The sequence below is a fragment of the Kryptolebias marmoratus genome, linkage group LG13 (assembly GCF_001649575.2).
Source record: "Kryptolebias marmoratus isolate JLee-2015 linkage group LG13, ASM164957v2, whole genome shotgun sequence".
Taxonomy (NCBI): Eukaryota; Metazoa; Chordata; class Actinopteri; order Cyprinodontiformes; family Rivulidae; genus Kryptolebias; species Kryptolebias marmoratus.
The window spans coordinates 12,289,480-12,312,276 of record NC_051442.1 but is presented as its reverse complement, the minus strand read 5'-3'; the positions used below and the strand labels follow the sequence as shown (position 1 = coordinate 12,312,276).

Below are 22,797 nucleotides of genomic sequence, written 5' to 3'. Positions count from 1 at the left end.
AGCAGCAAAAGACTAGTTATAAGTAGCAAAATGTTAACAAGAAGCTAAAAGTAGCAAAACAGTAGGTAAATACTAAAAGTAGCATAAGACAAGTATGATGAAGCAGCAAAGGAACAAAGGTTATGATGGAACTGAGGGGATCTTAATGCATTTTCAGGGGGAAAATATTTGTAAAAAAAGTCAAATATTTTGAAATTTCCTTTCCTGAATGAGTTAAACGCTTATGCATAATTAGTTAGATTGGAAAAACGTACGGAAAAAAAATCAGGAGAATATTAGTGTGAATATTGGCCGTCAGTCGACTGAAACATTTGAACACAGGGGACCATTGTTGCCTCGGTGCTGTACGGAAACACCGTCCTCCACCTCATTGGCTGAGAAAGTCACGCCAAGTCACGTGACCGTGTAATCAGCAGCGCCCATACAGCGCTGCTTATCAGGCAGCGTGGTGGGCAGAGCTCGTGCGCCATCAGGTGACCAGCAGCGCGCGCCGCCACGTCAGGGCGCCCCGCCCTCCCGTGTTGTTGTCATCTCCCCACATTGTCTGAGCAGCAGCTCCACCATCAGCACCCGAGCTCCGTGGAGCCGTCCCACCGACGCCCCCCACCCCAGACAATGTCGTCGCTGCTCCAGCCGTTTTCGGTCCACGAGGGCCCCTGCGAGAGCTGCTCGGCCCGGAGACAGACCCCGAGCTCGGCTCTCCGTCCGCGGCTTCCGGCCCAGCCCCTGCTGGCCTCTCTGCCCGCGCACCGGAGGCTGTCCGCGGCCAGGAGGCGCCTGGCGGCCGCTGCGCCCGGAGGGAGGAAGATCACCCATCCTGGGAAAGCTATCCTCGCAGGTCGATATTTTCTGACACACACGCACTCTGCCAGCGCGTGGGCTTTCACCGACAACAGTGGCTGCCTGCATGCTGCTGCACAGATTAATCTCAGACCGGTCATGCAGAACTGGGTCAGGATGCTCCCAGCCAGCACTGATGCTACATCATGTAGCTTCATATATTGTCTTCTGTTACATCCATGTGAAATAACTGCATTCTTCTTTTGCAGCACTGTTGTCTTTTGATGCAGCCCCACAGAACATTCAGGAATAAACCTGCTCTGTGAGCCAAACACAACCCTGACAGGATTTTGTTTCCCTCCCAGGAGGCATTGCAGGAGCAATAGAGATCTGCATCACCTTCCCCACGGAGTACGTGAAGACCCAGCTGCAGCTGGACGAGCGAGCCAACCCGCCGAGGTACAGGGGCATCGGTAGGTCACCGGGACGCCCTGGGTGAGGCTTTGGGCTTGACCTGTGTGTGGGGGCTGGGGGTCTAATTCCTGCACGCTGTGTGTGTTTGTGTGTGTTTGCACAGGAGACTGCGTGAGGCTGACCGTGCAGGATCATGGCCTAAGGGGCTTGTACCGAGGTCTCAGCTCTCTGCTCTACGGGTCAATACCCAAATCTGCAGTCAGGTGAAGAAGACGCACATGCCGGGCAGAGTGGCCCTGAGCTGCGACAGGCCAACGAAACAAAAGTCAAACCAGGCAGAGCTAGAGAATGTTATTGGTGCCCAGCATCTCTGACGATCAAGTCAGTAAATCTGAACGTCAGCGCAGTGACTCAGCATCTGCTCTCAGATTGTTCTGCCTTGTTAAACGACACCCACCAGCTTTTGTGCCAGAGGTTCAGTTTGAGATTGAGATTATTTTATGATGAGAAATGAGTTGTTTTGGTTCAGCCTTGAAAATAACCACACAGGCTCAATCTCAATCTCATCCAAAATCAGCATAATGTTCGGAGTGACTCAGCTACAGCTTCACCAAGTTTAGCTCAATATCTGTAAAATATTTCTGTGAGAAAACCCATCCACCGGTTCATTGGTTCATCAGATATATTGCCAACTTTACAGACAAACCTACGCACTTTTGCTACTTTGCTTTTTATTTTAAAAGTACACAGCAGCAAAATGAAAACTGCAAAAGCACAAAATTTCACAAAAAGCTTAACTCCTGTTTTTGTGAAATGTGATTTTCTGTTTAGTTGTTTTGTTTGTGAGAAGTTGTCTAAAACGCTGCCGTGTTTCGGCGCGTCCCAAATGTTTTATTGTTTCGTTTTACACCTCGAGGTCTTCCCGTTTCGTTCTGACCTTTTCCGTTATTTAAACTGATCGATCTTTTATCCCAGGTTCGGCACGTTCGAGATGCTCAGCAACCCGATGCGAGACCACACCGGTCGCCTTGACAACACGCGGAGCCTCCTGTGCGGTCTGGGGGCCGGGATCGCCGAGGCCGTGCTGATCGTCTGCCCCATGGAGACGCTGAAGGTTCGTGTTCGCCGCACGTGTCTTTCCCCGCTGTGCGCCGAATAAAACGGTCCCCCCCTCGCACCTCCGCAGGTGAAGCTGATCCACGACCAGTGCTCCCTCCGGCCTCGCTACAGGGGCTTCTTCCACGGAGTCAGCGAGATCGTCAGAGAGCAGGGTGAGGCAGCGGGGAGACTGCGTGTGAGGGAACCGATGTGGGCGCGTGTGGACTGACGAAGCGTTGAACTCGTTTCAGGGCTGAGGGGGACGTATCAAGGCCTGACGGCGACCGTGCTGAAACAAGGAAGCAATCAGGCCATCCGATTCTACGTCATGACCTCGCTGCGGAATTGGTACAAAGGTGAGAAGGTTTTTTAACACAAAACACACACTTTTGTGTCATTTTTTCGGACCCGATTAAAGATTATCCCTGTGTGTTTTTTCCTCATGTGTATAACCTTTTGACCTTTTTGCGTCGAAGGTGACGATCCCAGACGAGAAATGCACCCAATCGTCACGGCGATGTTCGGAGCGACAGCCGGAGCAGCCAGTGTTTTTGGGAATACGCCTCTCGACGTGGTTAAGACCAGGATGCAGGTAGGAATCACTTTTTTTATTTTTTACTGTGATCAGGAGGTTATTCCAGAAAGGGGATTATATTAAAACTCTTGAGTAAGTTTAGTGAAACAATGTTTTTCTTTTTGTTCAATAAAGCGAGGTAAATGAAACTCTTTGAGTCTATCACCATGGTAACGATGGGTAAATCAGCTTGGTGGCAGGTTCTCTATAACAAACCCCGAGTTATTACTGATCCCCTCCCATCTAGAGCAAGCTGTCTGACATTTGTTGTCCATTTTTAACCAATCTGACTGATATCCAAGCAGAATTACTTCATAATACCTTCCACCCTAAATGGATTTTTTATTTTATTTTTTTTAACCTGGATTAGACGAGCTCTCATTCCAAAATCAATTTCTCGTCCGATTGGTTTCGCTTTTCACCAAATTCACTCATTTATCTCAGTGACGCTCTTCGGCCGCATGTAACACACGAGAAAGTGCGCTCACATCATAACATATTTTGTGCATCGAGCTGAGCTGTAATTTTTCAAAAAAATGATGTCGCTGATTAAAACACCTCTGCAGTCAAACCACATAAGGTCAAATGTCTCCCGCTCGTTTGGTCTTCTTTATCCCCCGCAAGTACAAATGCAACACTTAGTTCAACATTTAACATCTTCCCCCCTGTGAAAATCCCCCAAAATTCTAGATCCACATTTCTGATTTATGTTTCAAATACATGATTTAACTCGAGAGGATTGTCATTGGGGGTTTAAATTACTTTAAATTACTCCATGTTGAAATAGCCACTGATTTAACGTTTACTATACTTAGCCAATGCAAAAGTTGAAGAAATGTACATTTTACCTTGCTGAATTATATTCTTATACTTAACTTTTAGTTGAAATACACCTAATGAAGATCATTTATTCTGTGCTGCTGCTGTAATTTAATTTTATGTATTTATTTTACAAGATAACTGTTTTTCTTCACAAGCTTGAAAGGAGGAGTTCCTTCTCTCGCCACATTTTTACCCCCCCAGCAGTTCCTGAGGTATCATTTGCTTCGTTTATTTTTATTTTTTAATTTATTGTAGGGTTTAGATGCCCATCGCTACAAAAACACTCTGGACTGCGCCTTCCAGATCTTGAAGCACGAAGGACCACAGGCGTGAGTACCGCACCTGTCCCCCCTGCCCCCCCTCCGACTTCCTGTTTTCGCCACCCGACCTCCTCTCCGTGTTCCTCCCCGCAGGTTCTACAAAGGCACGGTCCCCAGGCTCGGCCGCGTGTGCTTGGACGTGGCCATAGTCTTCGTCATCTACGAGGAGGTGGTCAAGCTGCTCAACGGCGTGTGGAAGACGCAGTAGAGCGGCGCGAACGCGACTGAGGGGGAGCACAGATCAGTGCCTCATGCTACGCACAACTTGACACCTCGATTCTAGTCCATACTGGCTGCCTGCGTCAGCCCGAGCAGACGGCGTGTGACCGGTGTCCACGCTTCTGTGATTTAACTGACTCACACCAAGCAGAGGACACTTGATGGTCAGCGTTCGATTTTCTTCAGTGAATCAGACAGACAAAAGCCTCCCCGGCTTTTATTTTGAAGGGCAGAGAAAGGCACAGCGATAAAGAAACCGGCGACTGACAGAACATTTAGACTCGTTTTTTTTTTCTTTTTTTTGGAGAATAGTAGATTTAGAGAGGGAAAGGATTTAAAGATGGGAAGATAAGTAAGTAGTCATTATATTACATAAGACTGTTGTTTTTGTTCTTGTCATCAGATACTTGTCAGAACTTGACGAATGTGTCTCGATCCGCTCGTTTTGAACTCCTGCGAGACATCCGTGGAGTTCCTCAACGCACCTCTGTGTTGCCCCTCATTTGGCTGTGCTCGTGGCATCGACGCTACAACATTTGTAGTACTTTCTCAGCTGTCAGGGCGACTCGCAAAAGTATTCGCTCATCTTGGCATTCTCTGTTGCCTCACAGTGTGGAATTTAGAAAGGGACATTAGGGGGTTTGTATTTTTGAAATTTACACAACATAATTAATCACTTCGAGGTTCCATTTATATTCCCACCCTGATCCAAACCTTGCCTCTGACCTGTGTGTCGAGTTCCTTCATCTTCATGCTGTTCTTTGTTTTGCGGTAGCTCCTACTACTTACAGGCATCGCACTGGTGTGGATTCTGTTGACTCACGTTTGGCATCTCTGAAGCACAGGGGGTGAATACATATGCACGCACCACTTCTCAGTTTCGTATCCCCCCCCCCTCACATTTAACGTCATTATTCTGGGGAGTTTCGTGTAGGTACTCATAATCAAATTGAAAAATTCATTTAAATTCAAGATTATAATGCAACAAAATAGTAAAAATATTAAGTGATTGAATACTTTTTAAGTCTGATTAATCGTGCAGAACACGGTCACTGTTGGACAGACCTGTCCTGATATTAATGTTATGGTAGGAAGTGAGTTTATGTTTGATGCTCTGAAAAAGACCTTTTCATTTTTAGAGTAGATGGCTGTGACACAGATGTGAGCCCCCGAGTGGTTTTCTGCCGATTAGATTAGTCATTAGGTTGCCTGTTGTCCAATCAGATTCTGCCACATTAATCTTTGTTTACATCAATCTAACCTGCAACATAAGCTGCGTATGCAAACTGATAATGGCATTTAGCTGTTTCAGTTTGTGTACATTACCCTGATTTACGCACAATGTTTTTCTAAATAGTGTTGTTTTTTTGCATATCAAAGGCTCCTTGACACGACGTGTGAGTTGTCTTGAAGCAAAAGGCCAGTTTTGATTGACCCAGCAGCACCACACAGCCTTGAACTTTCAGCCCCTTTTTGCTAAAACACCTTCACCATCTTCACCAATTCAACCAATCCTGATAAGTCTTTAGATGAAAGCAAAAAGGGTTGTTCTGTCTGTAGCGTCGTTTTCACTAATTTCAGAATGTTCTTCCCGCGCAGTCGTTCCGACGCTTTTGCAGCTTCCCACAAACAAGTCAACAGCAACATAAACCTTCTCCAGGACGCGGTGTGTGCGTGAGACCCCGTTGGGTAGATCGGTTTTATTTCGTGTGGAAGAAAAACACCAAACATGACTTTAGTGATCCAAGTTCAATGTACATGACAATTAATAAACTTCACACTTAAAAACCTGAACTGTGGCGTCGATTCTGTGGCGAGACAAACTGATTTCACTGGGAAGCAAAATTCTGCTATTTTTCAATTGTATTTACAAAATGATAGTGTTAGATGTCCTCAAAGAGTCGTGTGCTTAAGCTTTATTTAAATTTTAGCATCAACAATCATTACAATTCAGCGAACTGTTTGTAAATGCTTTAAACTTTATATCTGTGATACAAAAAACACAATTTGCTCAATGATGTGAATGTAAATGTATTACACGAGGTGAAGAATAAGCATGTTTGTTTTTTTGGGAAAAGTTGGATATAAATTTGATTATAAATCTGAAACATGCCAAAATAATGTATCAATAAGATGTACAAAATGTCATGGATAACAAATTAAACACAAAGAGAGACACAAACTCTAAAAAAAAAAGAAGTTTGAGGTGTTTACTGGAGTTCAGAGCTGAAAATATTCTATGCTGCTCAGCAGAAATTCTCTGACAATTTGACTGACTTCACAGTTAAAACATTAGAAAATTATTTAAGGCATGTAGGTACAATGTCCCATAAAAATCAAAGCACTAACAGGTACACTGGGATAATAAATGATCTAAAACGTGGAAACCTTTCATGATTAAGGAAAGTCCTGTTAGGGCCGTCTAAAACGTGCAGTTCAATTTTTCTAAGAAGTATAATTTATCGAGTGCTTTCTCATTATAAACTGTGTGAAATAAATTAAAACAGATTTGTGAGTTTTCAGTCTAACCTCCAACTCATGTAGGGTTTGTGAACAGAAAACATACAGCCAAACTTTAAACGGTTTTAATTTTCAGCATAGTTTAAAGACAGCGAGTTATGGAATAGTTAAAGATCAAATTTTTATCTGTTCTTACAGATTTAATTTAAATTCCAAGACATTGAATTTAAGTTTCTTTAAATTAAATAAAGAGATGAACCATTTCCCCACATAGGGTGCATGGGCTCCTCAGTTTTCCCCTTAATTTGTTACATGATTGAACATCAGTTGGCTAAAACACCTAACAATGCGTGGACATCAATTCATGCAACTGGGACAGGAACTGTTTTTCCCTCATTGGGGAATATGACAGCAGAGCAAGCGTTTCACCACAGAGCGGGGTGGTAAAATGAAGAAGGTTGGGGCTTGGCCGAGCACAGAACAGAAGAGATTAAAGGCTGAAGGAGCAGGACAAGCACTGCTGGAATTAAAATCACAGAGGAAGGCATTAATACTCCCACCTGTCGCTTTAACCAGCCCACCTGTCGCCTTACGGCACAGGGTATCTGCAGGACATGTGATAAGGCTCGACCAAAAGAAAGAACTTAAACGCACAGCTGATTCATAAACTCCCTGATAATCTATTGAACCGTACTGAAAATCTTTATTTTCAACCTCTAAAAGGAAAAAACCTAGACATTTCATTGTGTTTTAGTCGATCCATTTCTTTTCTGTTTATCAGCCCAGTAACATTGTATTTAAGAAGTTTTTGCAAAACCTTGAAAAACCACCTTTTTCAGTCAGATGCCCATATTTAAATACACATATTATGGAAAATCTTTGTACTGGCTGTAATCTGATGGATGTCTGGATGGATGTCTCACATTTTAAAATTCCCTGTTTAGCTTCCTCGCAGTCTTGCACTGTAAATACATTCTCTCTTAGGTTTCAAACCGGAACGCAGCATTTGCACCGTGACCGGATTCGAGTTCCTCGACACAAATGACAAACGGAGGATCAGATACAGCCTGGCCACCCTTTACCCCAGCTGTCAGGTCCACTGACACCACAAGATGTAGTCTTCTGCCAAAGTTGGAAAACAGACGGGTTTGGCTATCTTCTCCATCTAGAAACATGAAAAAAGACAAGGTAAAAAGTTTAAGCCTAACCTAAATACACAGACTCATAATATTCTGTACGCTTCATGGTGTCAAGCTCACATTCGGAGACATTTATCTTTCCCACCACTGGCCACTCTCTGTCCATCAGGACTCCAGTCCACAGCAAAAACCTATGCACATAAAGTAAACCACAATCAGCACAAGCACATAACCTGCATGAATCTTTCATACAACTCCTCAGCTCACCTCATCAGCGTGGCCTGGAAGATCCATGTTGAGCTTCCCTGTTTTAACGTCCCACACCTTGAGCGTGCTGTCGCTGCTGCCGCTGACCAGCAGCCTGCTGTCTGCTGACCATGCTACCTGATACACAGAGCCCACGTGGCCCCGCAGAGACATCAAGTACCTGTTGGCAGGCAGAAGACTCACAGTTTAGCTCCACGCCACCATCTACTGGACAAACGTGGTACTACATTCAGATTCATTTATGATCTCATCAATAAGAGACATGCTCCTGATGCTTACTTGCCAGTCCGTCCATCCCAGATTTTGATGGACTTATCGAATGAGGCAGAAGCGAGCAGTCTGGTGTCAGGGGAGAAGAGCACTTCGTTGACCAGAGCGCTGTGGCCCGTCATCCTGGCCAAAGGTTTTTTTTCCTCCGCAGGATTCCACATGAACAATGTGAAATCGTCTGAGCCGGACACCAAGCGCTCCGGAGCTGAACCCTGCAGCATAAAAAAAAAAACAGATTAAAAAGGCACCGACACAGAAGTCTCAGAGGAACCTTTCCACGTAAATGTGACTCTTACTCACTCTAACTTTCTTGTATCTTTGCAACGCTCTCTCTTTTAACTCATCCACTGAAAAGACAAAATACTCATGAGGTGAAAATATTATTTTTAAAGACCTGAACTGAGATTTTAAAAAAAAAGAGAGAACATGGCCTTACAAGATCCGGTGAGATCCTGTGGGTTTATCGTTGCAGTTGCGGGTTCAAAAGCTCCAGTTCGCAGGACGTAGTCTGTGCTGAGAGCGAGGGTGTTGACCCAGTGGGCGTGACCCTGCAGAGTCCTGCACTGGATGCCCTAAAACCAACAGACGGACTTCAACACGTTTGGCCTCTTGCTGCCGTTTTCATTTAACTCGGGGACAAGCACACCCTTACGTCTTTCGCTCTCCACACTTTGACGGTTCGGTCCTGGGAAGAAGTGTAGAGAAGTCCGTCTCCTCCCCACTTCACACAGGTGACCGACTGAGTGTGTCCGGTCAAAATCTTCTCGCAGCGTCCCAGAACAGTGTCCCAGATGCGCAGAGTGCCGTCTTTGGAACTGCTCGCCAAGTAACGACATTCTGGGTTCCTGAACAGCAAAAGCAGAAATACCAGCTGAACCCAACAATGTATTTACACCACAGGAAACTTAAATATATCAGCTGCATCTCAGCAGAGTTTAGGACGAATCAAACGCTCACAGATGAAGAGGCTCCCAGCAGAGCCACGTGATCCACTTGGTGTGTCCTGTTAAAGTCTTCCCAATCTGTGTGCCAGTCACCGGATCCCAGAGAAAGATCTAAAAATAACAAAAAATAATGAACATGTGGAGTTCGCCTTCAAGATGTGCACAGTTTATACGTGTCAGAACTGTGTTTAAAAACACACCTGACTGTTCTTGCACCCTGAAGCCAATTTCTTTCCATCAGGTGACCAGGCGATGCTCAGCACCCAATGCGTGTGTCCTTAAAAAAAAAAAAAGCAGAGTGCCGCAATGGCGTAAATCATCAATCACATGTTTGCATCTTAAATCGGCAGCAGATCTCACTTCCTTATAGAAGTGACTTTATACCTTTGGCAGTATGAATGGGTGTCTCGGTAGTCAAGTCCCAAAAGCGCACTGTGGTGTCGCCTGAACCGCTGGCCAGATATCTAAAAAAAAAACAAAAAAAAACAAAGAAATGAACATGCAGATGTGTTCCTCTTCCCAGCAGTATCACTATAGAGCTTCGCCGGGTGTTTTTAAAATCATATGAATTGTCGAAAAAAAGAAGTGTGTTAGAGTCACTCACTTGCCAGTGGGGCTGAAAGCGGTGGAAATGACGGCTTCGGTGTGTCCCTGTAGGGTGCTGGTACAGCGAGTCACAGCCCGAACCTTGAACAAAGCCTCAACCTGGTACACCACCGGCAGAACTTGTTCTGTCTCGACTTTAAGAGCCGTAACACAAGATCTCAGAGTAGACACCACCTCTGCCTCTCCACGCACAAAAAACGCCACAGGTACCGGCTCCTCCTACAGGGGATGACAGTAATATTCGTTACACAAAATGGTAGAAAAGTTTTGCATAATTAAGCTTCCTTCACATCAGTAACACAATGTATGACGTTTTGGGGGGGTTGCACTTCTACAGCAAATTTACTGCTTGCAGGGTTGTTTTTTTTGTTCCAATACAAAACTATTAGCCACAAATACCAGAGAGTTTTGTATTAAAAACACTGAACACCAAAGAGTGAAGCAGATGGAACTTTGAAAACAAAACATCATCATAATGCAAAACAGTACTGTTTGAGACAGCCCAGTTTGGACCAGAGATGATACATCCATGACACAGTCAGTGTTATTTTTTTCTTTCTGAAATAAAAATCATTTTCTATACAAACACCATGAATATATCACATTACCAGAGTGAGCTATGCTCCTGTTTTGTTTAGTACACAAAGCTGGACTGACTTTTTGAAAACTTACATACAGAACATTGTCACAAGTTGTCCAGCACGTTTATAACATAAAGACACAAGTTACCTTCTGAAGTAACGCATTGCAGACAAGCTGCAGTTTGTCTTGGGTAATGTCTAAAGGCACATCAAAAGGTGAACCCAGAACCTCGCCGTTCTCATTCTGAAACTGGATCAGCATCCGCTCCACGTCCTCACTCTCCATCCTTCTGTTCAGTTCAGGTCCAAATCTGACAAGATAAACCAGAATGTACTTATTAAATGGCACAATGTAAAGAATAATGTGAAAGAATAATCAAAGGGGCAGCAGGTTCTTATACTGATTAGCTGTTGGAATAGCTTCAAAACAGCTCAGATCTGCACGTGACAGTAAAACTGAACAGCAACACAATATTATAGATGTAGAATCTCCCAGTTTGTCAATTAAAAGCCAAAACCATAACTTTAGTTGTCGCTAAAGTTAGTTGTCATTTTGTTGATCCAATAAACACTGTCTGAATAAACAAAGGTTAACTTAGCAAATAAGCATATACTTTCCATGTGAAAAAGTATTGCAGCAATTATGTTTTCAGGTTGCGATAAATGGGTTAAATTGAACTAGTGCAACCAGCAGCTTTTAACTTCAGTGTCTCAAACACATTCTGTGGTTTAAAAAGATGCTACTTTGTCTCAAAATGGGTCTGGATATTTATTAATCTGCATCAAAGAAACCAAGAGCTGTTTTGATCTGTGACAAGACAGATGTGGACAGCTGACAACCTAAATATACTGAAAGATGAACTTTTAACATTTCATAAACCCTATCTTTTCAAACAGCACAAGTGGAAAAGACGCAATAATATGGTCCAACTTGTGATAGAGTAGTTTAAAGAGCATTAAGATATCAATTTCACTCATTAATAAGCCGTCAAAGAGTCGAGATCTAAATACACTGACACCTATAAATGTGCTGGAGATGACTTTTCCCCAAAGGTTCTGACTCTCATCATAATAATGCTACTTTGTTATGTATAAAAAGCTAAAGCTGATCAAACAAAACATAAGAGCTTGTACCATTTTAACACCGACTAGCTAGCTAACCAGAACGATCCCCGAACTTTAATTCACCAACTTTAATTTATTAAATAGCAACCCTGGGAAACAAAGCACACACTATAGTCATAGCTAAATGTTCTTTCGACCAGAAATATATGTCTCAGGTGATAAAAAAAACCGATAGTGTAACAGTTTAAGCCAGTTCGTAAACGCGAACTATTAGCTAGCTTAACTAGCATGCAGCTAGCTAGCATTTTAAACGCCTTAAAACATTCTTTTAACACCGACTGCAGAACAGGAGGATAATATTCGCTTGTTTACACGCAGTCGTTAGGTTTTTACACCAGCTGCCTGTCAAATAAACACGTTTAACAATTACCTTCAGATTAGCGGAGGACTGGAGCACTCCACGTGTGGATAACCAAAGAGCCTTTAAATGAAAAGATGGGCCAGGAATCCAAAGGAGGCTGTCAAGTCGCCGATCTCGCGCAATGGATTGTGGGAAAAGTTTTACATTCTCATATAGGCCTTTGCCAGAGACATATCTTTACCTCAGTAGTATTTCTGTAGTCTAAATTATTGTACTGCTCATGATTGTTATTATTTTTAATAACGATAATACTATTTTTTAACAATTTAAAGAAAACCATCTTTTTTTCAGTATTTAGATGGACAGTTTTTAGATGTTTCCCCTAAATTTTGACATGTGGTTAAAAAGTGTAAATTAATTTAAATGTTTATTATTTGAAATCCTTAGAACACACAACGCTTCTGAGACAACTTTGAAGAAGACACTGATTACTCCTAATATTGCTTTGTTGTAAGATCACTGAGTTAAAACAAAAAATGCTGCAAAACAATTTGTTGTACTCATTTAATTTGCATTGCTGTTGTTCCATTAAGATTCTTAATCAGATTCTAATTATCATTAGATTCCCCTTGCAACGTCACTTGTTTTTCAAGTTCACCAGCAATAATCCAAATATATAAAATGATTTGACACTAAGTTTTAAGATGTATTCACATTTTTTTTAAATAATTTTGCATAGGAAAGACAAAATACTACCCAAGTACGAATCAGGACAGATGAAGAATTCACATCTTTAAAAATGTAATTTAATATTGACTCTGTTGACTGCCATGAAATAGACCGGTCTTATGTTGTTACATAGACAAACCATTGTTTTTATCTCATTCTTTTTCCTGGGTCCAGTTGGTTCTTATAAAGCATTTTAACAATTTAATTAGCAGATATCTTATTTTTTATAAAGACCTCACTCGAAAAGTAAATCATTATTATTTGGTAAAGTCATGGTCAATGATTGGCAGATCATTTCCACATTTATTACACAATTAGGCTTTGACACTGTGAGCCCAACAGCATGAAAACGTTTTGTTAAACACTACATGACAAATGTCCCAGTACTTGTTCGGTGGCAAAAAAAACTGATACTTTTCTTTCTGCACCTTTCCTACATTTATTTATTTATTGCTTTAAGATATCAATACAGTTCTTTTTTTTCTTTGTTTACCAGAGATCCAGTTTCAACAGGAGTGAATCTGAAAGGCAAAGGTGTTGAAAGCAAACTGTTTCCAGTGATGAACTGACAGTGTGGAGACAGCATCGTATTCAGTAATCAGGAGTTTCAAGCCTGTATCAAATCAGAATTTCTTTTTATTTGCTGATCCCATTGATGTCCTCAGGAATGGGATCTGCCATGACACCACGTTTTGACTCCAGGATCTGTAAAATTAAAACTAAAGTAAATAAATAATAACATGATAAGAAGCTGCACACAAGGACGAGTGGTACCCATACCTGAAAGTTCTCACTGATTCCGATGATGCTGTTCATGTTCGTACTGTAGTAACCCAAAACATATTCTCCACCCAGCAGAGGGATCTTTTCTTTGTCCACAGATCTCTGTAGTTCAAGTGTGTGCACTTATTAATGAAAATGTTCACATAGAATGAATCAAAACTTCACTTTTTAATTACCTGTATGACTTCATTAACCTCTGGCAGCTCATCCTCTCTGACCCAAACAAAGGTTTCATAGTCAGATGTGTGCTTGAATCCAACCTGCACGAGCAAAAACACATCAATTCAAATCTTTCTGCTTCAGAGTTGTTGCAGCAGCTGATGGTTTTTCATTCTTGATCTGTCTGAGCACCTTGTACAGGCCAATCCAGTCCCACGTGGAAGACATGAAGTCCTCTTGAACCACATAAGTCAGAAATGCATTCTGGTCAGCGCTCCATACACCCTCAGGAGACACGTGCACCAGTGGCATGTTGAAGCATTTCCTCAGCTGCCGGAATGACAAAGGGGGAAAAGAGTGGACATTAAAATGTAGGTCAGGTTCGACATGGATGTCAGGGCAGACCAATAAGAGCCCTGCTGCAGGGCTGCAGTTCTCACCTCCAGAGTGAAGTTGGCAACAACAGGCTTGTGATCACTGACTCCGTAGCTCATGTCACTGGTGTATGCGTTCTGGGTGACCAGGAATGGATATTCATCCTGCATATTATCTGTGGACGTCGATGCCTTATCATCAACATCATCATCCTCTTCCTCCTCTGATGGCAGGGGTTTGATCCTCCAGAGGATCCGATCTGTCCAGGCTGGTTTTCTCTTTTTGCCACTGAGCAAAGGTTAATACCAGAGCAAATAACATGATTTTAGCTTGAGGTTAAGTTAAAATAATAGGTTTTTCTGTTGCTTACCTGAGACATAATTTACATTAATGCTTATGTAGGTTAATTTCCCATGCAGTTGTTGTATAAGTGGTTAAAAATGGGCTGTTAAACAACACAATCCAGACACCCACAACCCCCCCACGGTGCAGTTGTGACTAGAATCTAGCACACAGTGAACAATACCATGTGACAAGACATTTCAGCTCACTGTATGTCTGTATTGATTTACCAAGCCACACACACATGCATTATGCAGAGACAGACAGTGGGGAGCGTGCAGGAGTTCAGGTCTGATGAATCTGCAGATGGCATCAGCATTTCATCAACACTGCTGTGCTTATTAAACATGTTCAAAGCTTGCATTTTAAAGCAATAGTTCAGATCTTTGTAGATGGGGTTATATGGAAAGGCTGTGTACATTTAACATCTTACCTGATGCAGGTAGCTCTTTGAAGAGCTTCAGTTTGGAGAAATAGAGTTTATTCTGACTGGATATCGATATTATTTGTTCAAAGCTTTTCACAGAACACCATTTTAAAAGATCTGAACTATCATTTTAAAGCCTTTAGACTACAGAACAGCACAAACAACCAGTTGAGAAGATAAGTTATCTTAAAGTGGCTTGCTTCTGATGAATTCTTGCCGAAATATTGTTGTTATAAATCAGTTTTTACAGTAGTTTTTGTTTGTATATAATTATTTCTGTTCTGAATACTTCTAAACAGGGCTGCAAACAACCTTCAGCATGCATATTTCTTTAAAACAGGTCCTTCTCTCAGCTGTCTATATGAAGCCCCTAACCAGAAACAGAGAATCTCCCTTGGGAGGTACAATATTTAGGGACAACACCACCACTTCTAAGATAGATACACACAATGCTAAAAATAATGTAGAAACCGGGGATGATGCTATAGCTGCTTTAAGTGTGGATGAAGTCACTTCTTTGCATCAACAAAAGCATTTGGTGAATCGACTAAAGGTGCAGTGACCAAGAAAGAAGAAAATGGGGGACATGCAACACAAAAATGTAGAGTATCTTACTTAAAACCCAACCATGTCTTTGGAGAGCTGTGCATAAATCCACAAACAAAACACGAGCACCAATAAGATTACAAAAGTGTATTTGTGTGTTACAGGTTTGTTTGCACAGAAGCACGTGTTACCTTGTATCATAGGTGTCAGATTTATGATCAAACTTATATGTAGGTTTAAAATTTAGTGGCCCCTCCTCAAATTCCTGCAGGAAGGGTTCATTCTTCTTCATCGTGATGAGCTGCAGGAACACAAAGTCAATCAGAATGTTGTCGCGTGGATTGTTGCACAAATCCACACATTGTGCGTGCAGTTCAGCGCCACACCTGGTCTTTGCTCCACAACAAATTGAAGCGTCCACTATTGATGGACGAGCGGACGAAGTGCAAGCCGTGGTCGTCGATACGGAAGTTTAAATCACCGAACCAGAACACCACCCTGTGAGAGAGAGAGCAGTGGAAACTCACTTTATTTGGTGAAGAACAAGCACAGGTGCACATTTTTTTACACAGCGTTTGAATGGTTATGTTGAGGTGCACTGACTTGTGGTCAAGGACATGGGGGGTGTCAAAGATGTCAAAGTCTTGCGTTTCCAGGATGTACTCAAACTCATCGACACGCTGCAGGGCATTGGTAATGTGAGCTGCCAGGTGGCAGTTCAGTAAGCACATCATGTGGCCGTAGAAGGAAAAACGCACCGAAACGGCACCTTTATTACCCTGACACAGGAACACAGAGGAGGAAGAGGAATTAGTCTCTCAGGATGATTCCATTCCTTTTTAATTTTATCAAAAAATTCTGTTTTTTTTATACTTTGCTTGCTAATTAGATTGGATTGGATTTTAGCCCCTTTGGATTGCCAATTAGAACGTGAGTCTTGTTTGTTCCAGTATATACAGCACTCACTACACAAACACAACAGATCTTTCTTAATATCCTCAAAGCCTACAAAGCATATGAATTCCCTAGGTTTAATAGTGCTGACCTCTACAATATTCAGAGACAAGCTGTGTCCTCTTTCAAATGTCCTACCCAGTAGCCGAAGATGCCAGTACGAGTGTAGGTGGTCTGGATGTTTCTGATGTAGGGGAGGTGCACGTGTTTGGCAAAAACCAGCAGCAGCAGACCCTGCATCCTCACTGATGTGACCTGTAGGCATAAACAGAAACACGGCCTGAGAAATCCCAGAACACAGAGATGAAAAACTGGCTTAGGTCACCCGAAAACCTGAGACTGTACGTACAGGGACATAATAACAGGGGAAGGCAGGACTGGGAATGAAAAACTAGGTCCTGATGTGTGGGGAGAACATAAGGATGGACTATAAAATATAAAAAGAAACCATAAATCTTAATCAAAACCCCACAGGTTATGTCATAAAGACAAAAGGAAGAAAATAAAAAGTAAAGTTTGGAACAAGTCCAGTCACATACATTTATTGTTTCCCGTTTCCTCACCTTCACGAAGCCTTTGGGTGCCAGTGTGTCCATGAAAAGGTGGCTCCAGGAGTCCTCTGCCAACAGGTCTGAGATGAATCTCATAGGAGCTGCGTTCACTTCCTGCAGGCTAGCCTCCACCAACACAAACAGAGATCAAACAATGACCCTCTGACATCTTTCAGTCTTTTTTGTTCTTAGGTTTTCACTGTTCATAAGCGTATTTCTCACCCTATCACATAAAGATCTGTGGAGGTTTGGACATCCAGCTGCAGCAAAGAGATGACATCTTCTGGAGGCTCTGCTGTGGCCACATTCCAGGTGACAATGTGCAGCCTGTTGGAGTGCAATGAAGCACAATAAATACAAGTAACTGTGATACAGCATAAATTAAAATCCTAACAGTTTTTTTTCACTTTTTGATCCGAACAGTATAGCCTCAACTCCTGTGAAATCAGCCTGTGAATGCCTGACTGAGCACTTGTCGACCTGAATGCATCCGTGGGAACGAAGTGTCCACAGAGCTGGAACGCTTCGTCCAGAGTGCGGGACACCTCCTCGCCGGCTTCATCATCAGAGCTCATGTCCTCTATGCAGGTCATCAGCTGGGACAGGCGCTGGCGGAGGAGCGCCTTGGACCTGGAGCTCTGAGACGCTGAGCTGCTCGTGCTGTCTGAGCGCAAGCGTGCGCCGTCGGGCAAATGGTCCATCTCTGAGGGCTGAGAGACGATCTTCCTGACAGGTTCTTGGAATTCTATATATTGTATTTAATCACTTGAAAGCAAGAAAAGAAAACTCCAAAATTACTCAAGTCATAAATAAAGATGCGGTCATCTGAATAAGAACAATCCAGCGTAAGAAAGGTTTAGTTTCTCCTCAGATTTCTTTGGTTGGTCTGGTTGCAGCAGGCCTGGATTTTAGTCCCTGTCCGTCAAATCTCTACTTTGATGTCCTCGGAAAGGACCAGGATGAAAGTCTCTGAACAGCACAGGGTAAAGCGTGGTTATGCCGGTGTAGTCCCTCCTCTGGCTGAGTCCCGTGTGCTCATGCAGCGACGGAGCACCCTTTGACAAAGCGGTGGGGTCAACTAAAGAATGTTGGCAAGTGCGAGGCAGATTTGGAGTCTAATCGCCGGCAGGAGACAGGCATGTGAATGTGCCTGAGTTTTCCTGTGAGGGGGTTAGAGAAGGAAGACTGGAGGCTGATCCTCTATCACTGTGAGTATTGTTGTAAGACTTGTGTAACCCTCGCAGATAAGAGCTTTACTTCCAGCTCTCGCTCAAAACGGTGCATGAAACCCCACAATTACGCCCATGCGTCAGTAACGGGGGACAACAGAGCATCTCTTGGCCTCCGTCCAGCCTCCTCTCATGTAGGGGAAAGGTTACACTTCTAAACCCAGACGGGTGAGGATCAAACACAGTTTTACACATTAGGCTCTGGTTTTCCTTTTAAAACAAAAGCACAAATACTTTTAATTATCCACTGTTGCCTCACAGTTAATTATGGACAAATTACATAATGGGTTTAGACATGCATGAGGAAATCTGGAACAACGGTGAAGAAAGAAACAAATAAAAGGCTTAAAAATATGAAAACCACAAATGCAACGAGATAATGTTTTCAGCTTTAGAACAAATCAGAATTAAGCTGTTATAACCGGTAAATTTCTTTGTTAAAATAATTAAGACTAGAAGGTGTGACATTCATTAACTCCAGTTTTTAAAGGTAATGGTAATGTAAAGGTAATGTAATTGCCTGTGTGTGTGTGTTTGTTTCTGTCTGTTAGCAAAATATCTCATGAACCACTTGACAGAGTTTAATAATGATCACTGGATGTACATCTACAACTGATTTCATTTTGAACCTAGCAAACACAAAAAATGGCTACAACTCAGTTCTTTTTACAGGCATTGAGGAAGAATTTGGTGTGGTGGTAGCTGAGAGCCATCCCTCCACGCACTAACAGATAATATGGGATTTAAATCGTTGGCACACAAGGTGGTGGGTCAAACACATTCCTTTAAAGAACACCTGTTGAATTACTGACCTGTCTCTGCAGTTTGTGGATACAGAACTTAGTACGTTTTATTACAAACCAATTTGAAGAGTCTGAAACTATGGGCAGAATCCCACGCTGATGTAACTGCTACGGCTTTTCGAATATCACATATCATTAAACTTCAGACTGTTGTTAAGCATCTTAAAACTGAACCAGAATGTCTTATATTTACAATTATGCGTCCAAAATGAGCAAAACCTGAACATCTTTGCGATCAGAAACACATCAAGGTAGCGGGGTGATAAAATCTTCATATTTGGATAACCGTACTGGACAAAAATAAATATAAAATAGAAAGAAAAGCATTATTTAAAGGTGAAATCAACAAGTCTATTTGCCCTGATCTTGCTGCCACCTAACAGTGTCACATGCAGAAACTCGGGTCACATTCCTCAGCTAGAAGCTCAGTTAATAACTGAGGGCTTATCGATTAGAAACGCTGAACTACTAACGTTGTATCACAAAACCACACAAAGACTGGGAACCAGCCATCACAAGCTACTTATAAAGATTGTGCTTTCACTTGTAAATACTTTAATTCCTCATTTTCTTTACATTTAATCGGAGGAAAATGATTTACTTACCTCCACTTGTCTGTTCCACCACTTTTAAATGTCCCAGTGCTCATTTTCTATCCTGCAAACACACAGAAATGCACGCACACTTGGTCAAACTGCGAAACAAAGAGGTTATATGCAAAATACAAATGCTCAGCCTTTTTTACAGGCAGTTTAACAGGAATTCAGAGAGCAGAAAAACAACTGGAAGTCGACAAAGCCGGGTGGGGATGCCTCTGACAGTCATTTCTGAAATGGACTGATAATCACGTTTAATCACGATTAGCTCGAGCCACGTTAAAGTGACGGTGCACTGGAAACAGAGACACATCGGGCCATTTTCAGGGACTGTTTAATGAAAGTTGTCAAAAACAGTAGCTGTTAAAAACAACTTTATTTCAGTATTGATTAATTCCTTAATAACAGTGATCAAACAGAGAAAACAATATTTTTTACTTATTGTGTGCTAATAATTCACACTGAAGGAAGAATTTAAACTTAAGTAGAATTCAAGCTCAGGGATGTTGGAGACTGTATATAATATAAGCTAAAAGTTGAGAACTTGTAACTTTTGAGTTGGGTGGAAAAATAATTTAGGGTCACAGGTCAAATAAATGACTCAAAACAATGACACGTTTTATTCTGAAAATTTTCTTGTTCAGCCACAGCCAGATGGGCCAGTAAAGTCAGTTTTGGAAAGTTTATTATCTAAATAAGACCATCAACATTTTCAGTTTTCAGAATATATTTTATTCAAACTAAACAAAACAAAATTTTGGTCAAGTGTGTTTTAATATCCAGGTAGCAGTCGGTCAAAGCAAGACATTTACTTTTTTAGGGACACCAAAGAGAAAAAAAAAATCTTAATCTGATTTGTTGTTTTAACCTTTGTTTATCAGACATTTATGCAAATTCTGAATTATTTATATTTAAAAAAAAATCAGAAAACCTTCACAGATTTGTATTTTACTGGGAGTGTTTATTGTCATGATTTGTCTGAATTAATCTGATTTGTCCACGTGAGGACAGTACGTGTCACAGTGTGTCTTCAGCTGATATCCTTTTAGCTTTCTAGTTTGATTTCAGTTTTCATCATGATGAGCTGAAGCAACACTAGAGTTTATTTGGAGCTTTGGTTTCTATCAGCTCTAATTCATCCAAGTCCTGTATTTACTCATCCCTCAGCTCTGTTGCATGTCTGCTTTCTGAATATGCTGCTTTTTAGTTGCTACGTCATGTTTATTCAAGCTGGCTGCACCGTGTGAGTGCAGAGGATGGACAATGGGCTTACCAGAGCTTATTTTGTAGAAATATAGTGAGGTTGGTGAGGGTGACCCAGTACTCTCTGCCTTTAACAACATGGGGTAAGATGAGCTGAAATATGTCCAAATATGACTACATAATGCTGTATTTCGATGTGTACTAACCACTATATGAACACAAAGTTAATAAACATTGTAAATACAGATACTGTAATCTGTAAACTGCAAAGAGCCAAAAACCTGAACCTGATCAGATCACAGACCCAGAAGGTCTAAAGAGTCAGAGCCGAGCTTTACCTTCTAAATGTCCCAAAAACAACATTTAGAGTGACACAAAACAAATGTCAAAAAGATGGAAAGAATTTTTAAGAATCACACAACCTCAATAACCAAAGGTAATAATAATAAGAATAAAAAAAAAACATGTAGACTCAATTAGCTGTGCAGAAAAAAAGCTAAATAACTTAAAATACCTTAAAAACTTGTGACCAAAAAACATACAAACACTCACAAACTAAAAAGCGCTGGCATTATTGTCTAATTGTGGGAAGATTAAACACAAAACAGATTTTTGTCAGATTCACAAACTCAAGTCTGGGTTTTAGACATAATGCCATTTATTATTAACTTTCCAGTGGTTTATAAGCCTAATCACAACACAAAAGTACACAAATCTGAAGCAATAAATAAACAAAAACAAAGCTTTACCTTGTTGGGTGTTGGTCTTATGTTGTCTGGAAGAAGCTGTGTGCAAAGATGGTAAGGATCTCCACAGATGGCTCCAGGGATTTGTTCTCTGGTAGGAAATGTTTATTTAACTGAATATTCAGTTCTGTGAAATCTCAGCCGTGTTCCTTCGAAGGGCAAGTTCCCCAAACAGGGACCCCAGCAGACTTAAAGCGTAGCATCGGATCAAGCTATTATCCCTGGCTGGTTAATGAGCCAGTGAGAAAGTATTCATGAATAGACTTTTCTGTGTAGTGTTCATGTAGAGTCACCAATACTTCTTAGTGGAAGCCTTATTGTATGTTCACAAACAATTTACTTAACATGTGCTTTGCTATAGATTTATTACAAGAAATTACTAATCAAAATTGTTTTTAACTAACGTTTTACACATTACAAACAGTAAGTTATTGCACAAAAAATACAGACTATGTTACTATAATACAAAACTGCAGGAAACTGCCCTTGATTGCACTGGAATGTAACCACTCATTTTCACAAACTGAAGTCGATCACGGTGGCAGGTAATTGCTAGCATAAAATCAAACATTGTTATCAACATCAATATTTAAACTAGACAGCACACCCTACGATAATTATCCGTTTAAATGACTGCCACATGGCAACATATGATCATAAACAACCTCCACAAGTCTTACTTTTGCGCAATGGCTCATGGGAAATTTAAATTGCTGCTTTTATAACTTCCTGTAATTGTTTGCTGCGCTGCTATGCTAATGCTAGCTTGTAAATAAACAAAAAAACAACAAATGAACATTTATTTGAACTGTGTTATTTTAATTACTGTCCTCCTTTCCTTCGGCTAGCAATGTCTTTGTTAGGATTTCCGCTTATAAAAAGAAGAACAGGCAACAATATTTGCTTGTGTACATTTACTGTTGCATTAGCCACCATTCACCACAAGGAGGCGCAGTGAGAGTTCTTCACTGTGGCGCACTGATAGGGGACTCAATATGAAAAAATAAATTGTTGATTCAATACTGTTTCCAGTACTAAATAAATCATATAACGGAGTTCTTTGACTTGTTATCATAAGAGCACTTCTCAAGACAGTCACAATGAAAAGAATACGCACAAAAAAGTAAAAGCTACATCAAATGTTATACCCCTAGTTTTTATAGGTTGTCAAAAATTTAGAAAAAAAGACAAATAAATTGAATATTATTAAGGATTTGTTGTCTAAAGTATTCCTTCTTAAACATGTTTGAAAAGTTTAAATTCTAACAGCTCTGTGGAAGGTTCCTCTTTCAGCCTCCTAATTAGGATTTTGAACGTTTTTTGCCTGTTTTATTCTTTCTACAGTGTGGTTGTGGACTCTGTTGTCTGCTACTCTATGCTAACAGAGGGCCTTTTTTATTTTACAACATTACTGATAACACTAATAAACAGTTT

General features: G+C 41.4%; 3 protein-coding genes across 5 annotated transcripts; 1 reads left to right on the top strand and 2 right to left on the bottom strand.

Annotated features, from left to right (window-relative positions):
- The first annotated feature begins 483 nt into the window (after positions 1–483).
- Positions 484–6,021, top strand: slc25a1a (solute carrier family 25 member 1a). The gene is made up of 9 exons (XM_017418159.3): positions 484–838; positions 1,146–1,253; positions 1,358–1,457; positions 2,170–2,308; positions 2,381–2,465; positions 2,544–2,648; positions 2,769–2,884; positions 3,944–4,017; positions 4,102–6,021. Exons 1-9 carry the CDS (start codon positions 616–618, stop codon positions 4,214–4,216), a joined length of 1,065 nt encoding a protein of 354 aa, XP_017273648.1. The 5' UTR covers positions 484–615; the 3' UTR covers positions 4,217–6,021.
- nle1 (notchless homolog 1 (Drosophila)) lies at positions 5,807–12,091 on the bottom strand. Its single transcript, XM_017418157.3, has 13 exons — positions 11,990–12,091; positions 10,643–10,805; positions 9,912–10,132; positions 9,692–9,771; positions 9,508–9,584; positions 9,321–9,418; positions 9,016–9,208; positions 8,800–8,935; positions 8,664–8,710; positions 8,373–8,575; positions 8,094–8,253; positions 7,947–8,017; positions 5,807–7,852 (listed from the first exon to the last, which is right to left on the bottom strand). The coding sequence occupies exons 2-13, from the start codon at positions 10,778–10,780 to the stop codon at positions 7,840–7,842; spliced, it is 1,437 nt and encodes a 478-aa protein (XP_017273646.1). The 5' UTR covers positions 10,781–10,805; positions 11,990–12,091; the 3' UTR covers positions 5,807–7,839.
- A 617-nt stretch (positions 12,092–12,708) lies between these two features.
- inpp5kb (inositol polyphosphate-5-phosphatase Kb) lies at positions 12,709–21,633 on the bottom strand. 3 transcript variants are annotated; one of them, XM_017417950.3, is made up of 14 exons: positions 21,367–21,633; positions 19,424–19,475; positions 17,009–17,113; positions 16,799–16,907; positions 16,374–16,490; positions 15,885–16,060; positions 15,668–15,779; positions 15,473–15,582; positions 15,351–15,377; positions 14,032–14,254; positions 13,784–13,921; positions 13,609–13,692; positions 13,430–13,534; positions 12,709–13,354 (listed from the first exon to the last, which is right to left on the bottom strand). In XM_017417950.3, exons 2-14 carry the CDS (start codon positions 19,465–19,467, stop codon positions 13,286–13,288), a joined length of 1,419 nt encoding a protein of 472 aa, XP_017273439.1. In that variant the 5' UTR covers positions 19,468–19,475; positions 21,367–21,633; the 3' UTR covers positions 12,709–13,285. The 3 variants fall into 3 exon arrangements, with proteins under 3 accessions (XP_017273439.1, XP_017273437.1, XP_017273438.1); XM_017417948.3 differs by lacking the exons at positions 19,424–19,475; positions 21,367–21,633 and adding an exon at positions 17,267–18,032; XM_017417949.3 differs by lacking the exons at positions 15,351–15,377; positions 19,424–19,475; positions 21,367–21,633 and adding an exon at positions 17,267–18,031.
- Positions 21,634–22,797: the final 1,164 nt, after the last annotated feature.

Bases quoted from the DNA above. Each gene is read 5' to 3' on its own strand.
- slc25a1a (XM_017418159.3), top strand. From the start codon at position 616: ATGTCGTCGCTGCTCCAGCCGTTTTCGGTCCACGAGGGCCCCTGCGAG. The intron at 1,254-1,357 runs GTAGGTCACCGG...GTGTTTGCACAG, and splicing joins GCCGAGGTACAGGGGCATCG to GAGACTGCGTGAGGCTGACC. The intron at 2,309-2,380 runs GTTCGTGTTCGC...GCACCTCCGCAG, and splicing joins GCCCCATGGAGACGCTGAAG to GTGAAGCTGATCCACGACCA.
- nle1 (XM_017418157.3), bottom strand. From the start codon at position 10,780: ATGGAGAGTGAGGACGTGGAGCGGATGCTGATCCAGTTTCAGAATGAG. The intron at 8,936-9,015 runs GTAAGGGTGTGC...TGTTGGTTTTAG, and splicing joins AAGTGTGGAGAGCGAAAGAC to GGCATCCAGTGCAGGACTCT. The intron at 8,254-8,372 runs GTAAGCATCAGG...GCCTGCCAACAG, and splicing joins TGGGATGGACGGACTGGCAA to GTACTTGATGTCTCTGCGGG.
- inpp5kb (XM_017417948.3), bottom strand. From the start codon at position 17,487: ATGGACCATTTGCCCGACGGCGCACGCTTGCGCTCAGACAGCACGAGC. The intron at 15,378-15,472 runs GTAACACGTGCT...ATTTATGCACAG, and splicing joins TCTGACACCTATGATACAAG to CTCTCCAAAGACATGGTTGG. The intron at 13,922-14,031 runs GTGAGAACTGCA...TCATTCCGGCAG, and splicing joins TTGCCAACTTCACTCTGGAG to CTGAGGAAATGCTTCAACAT.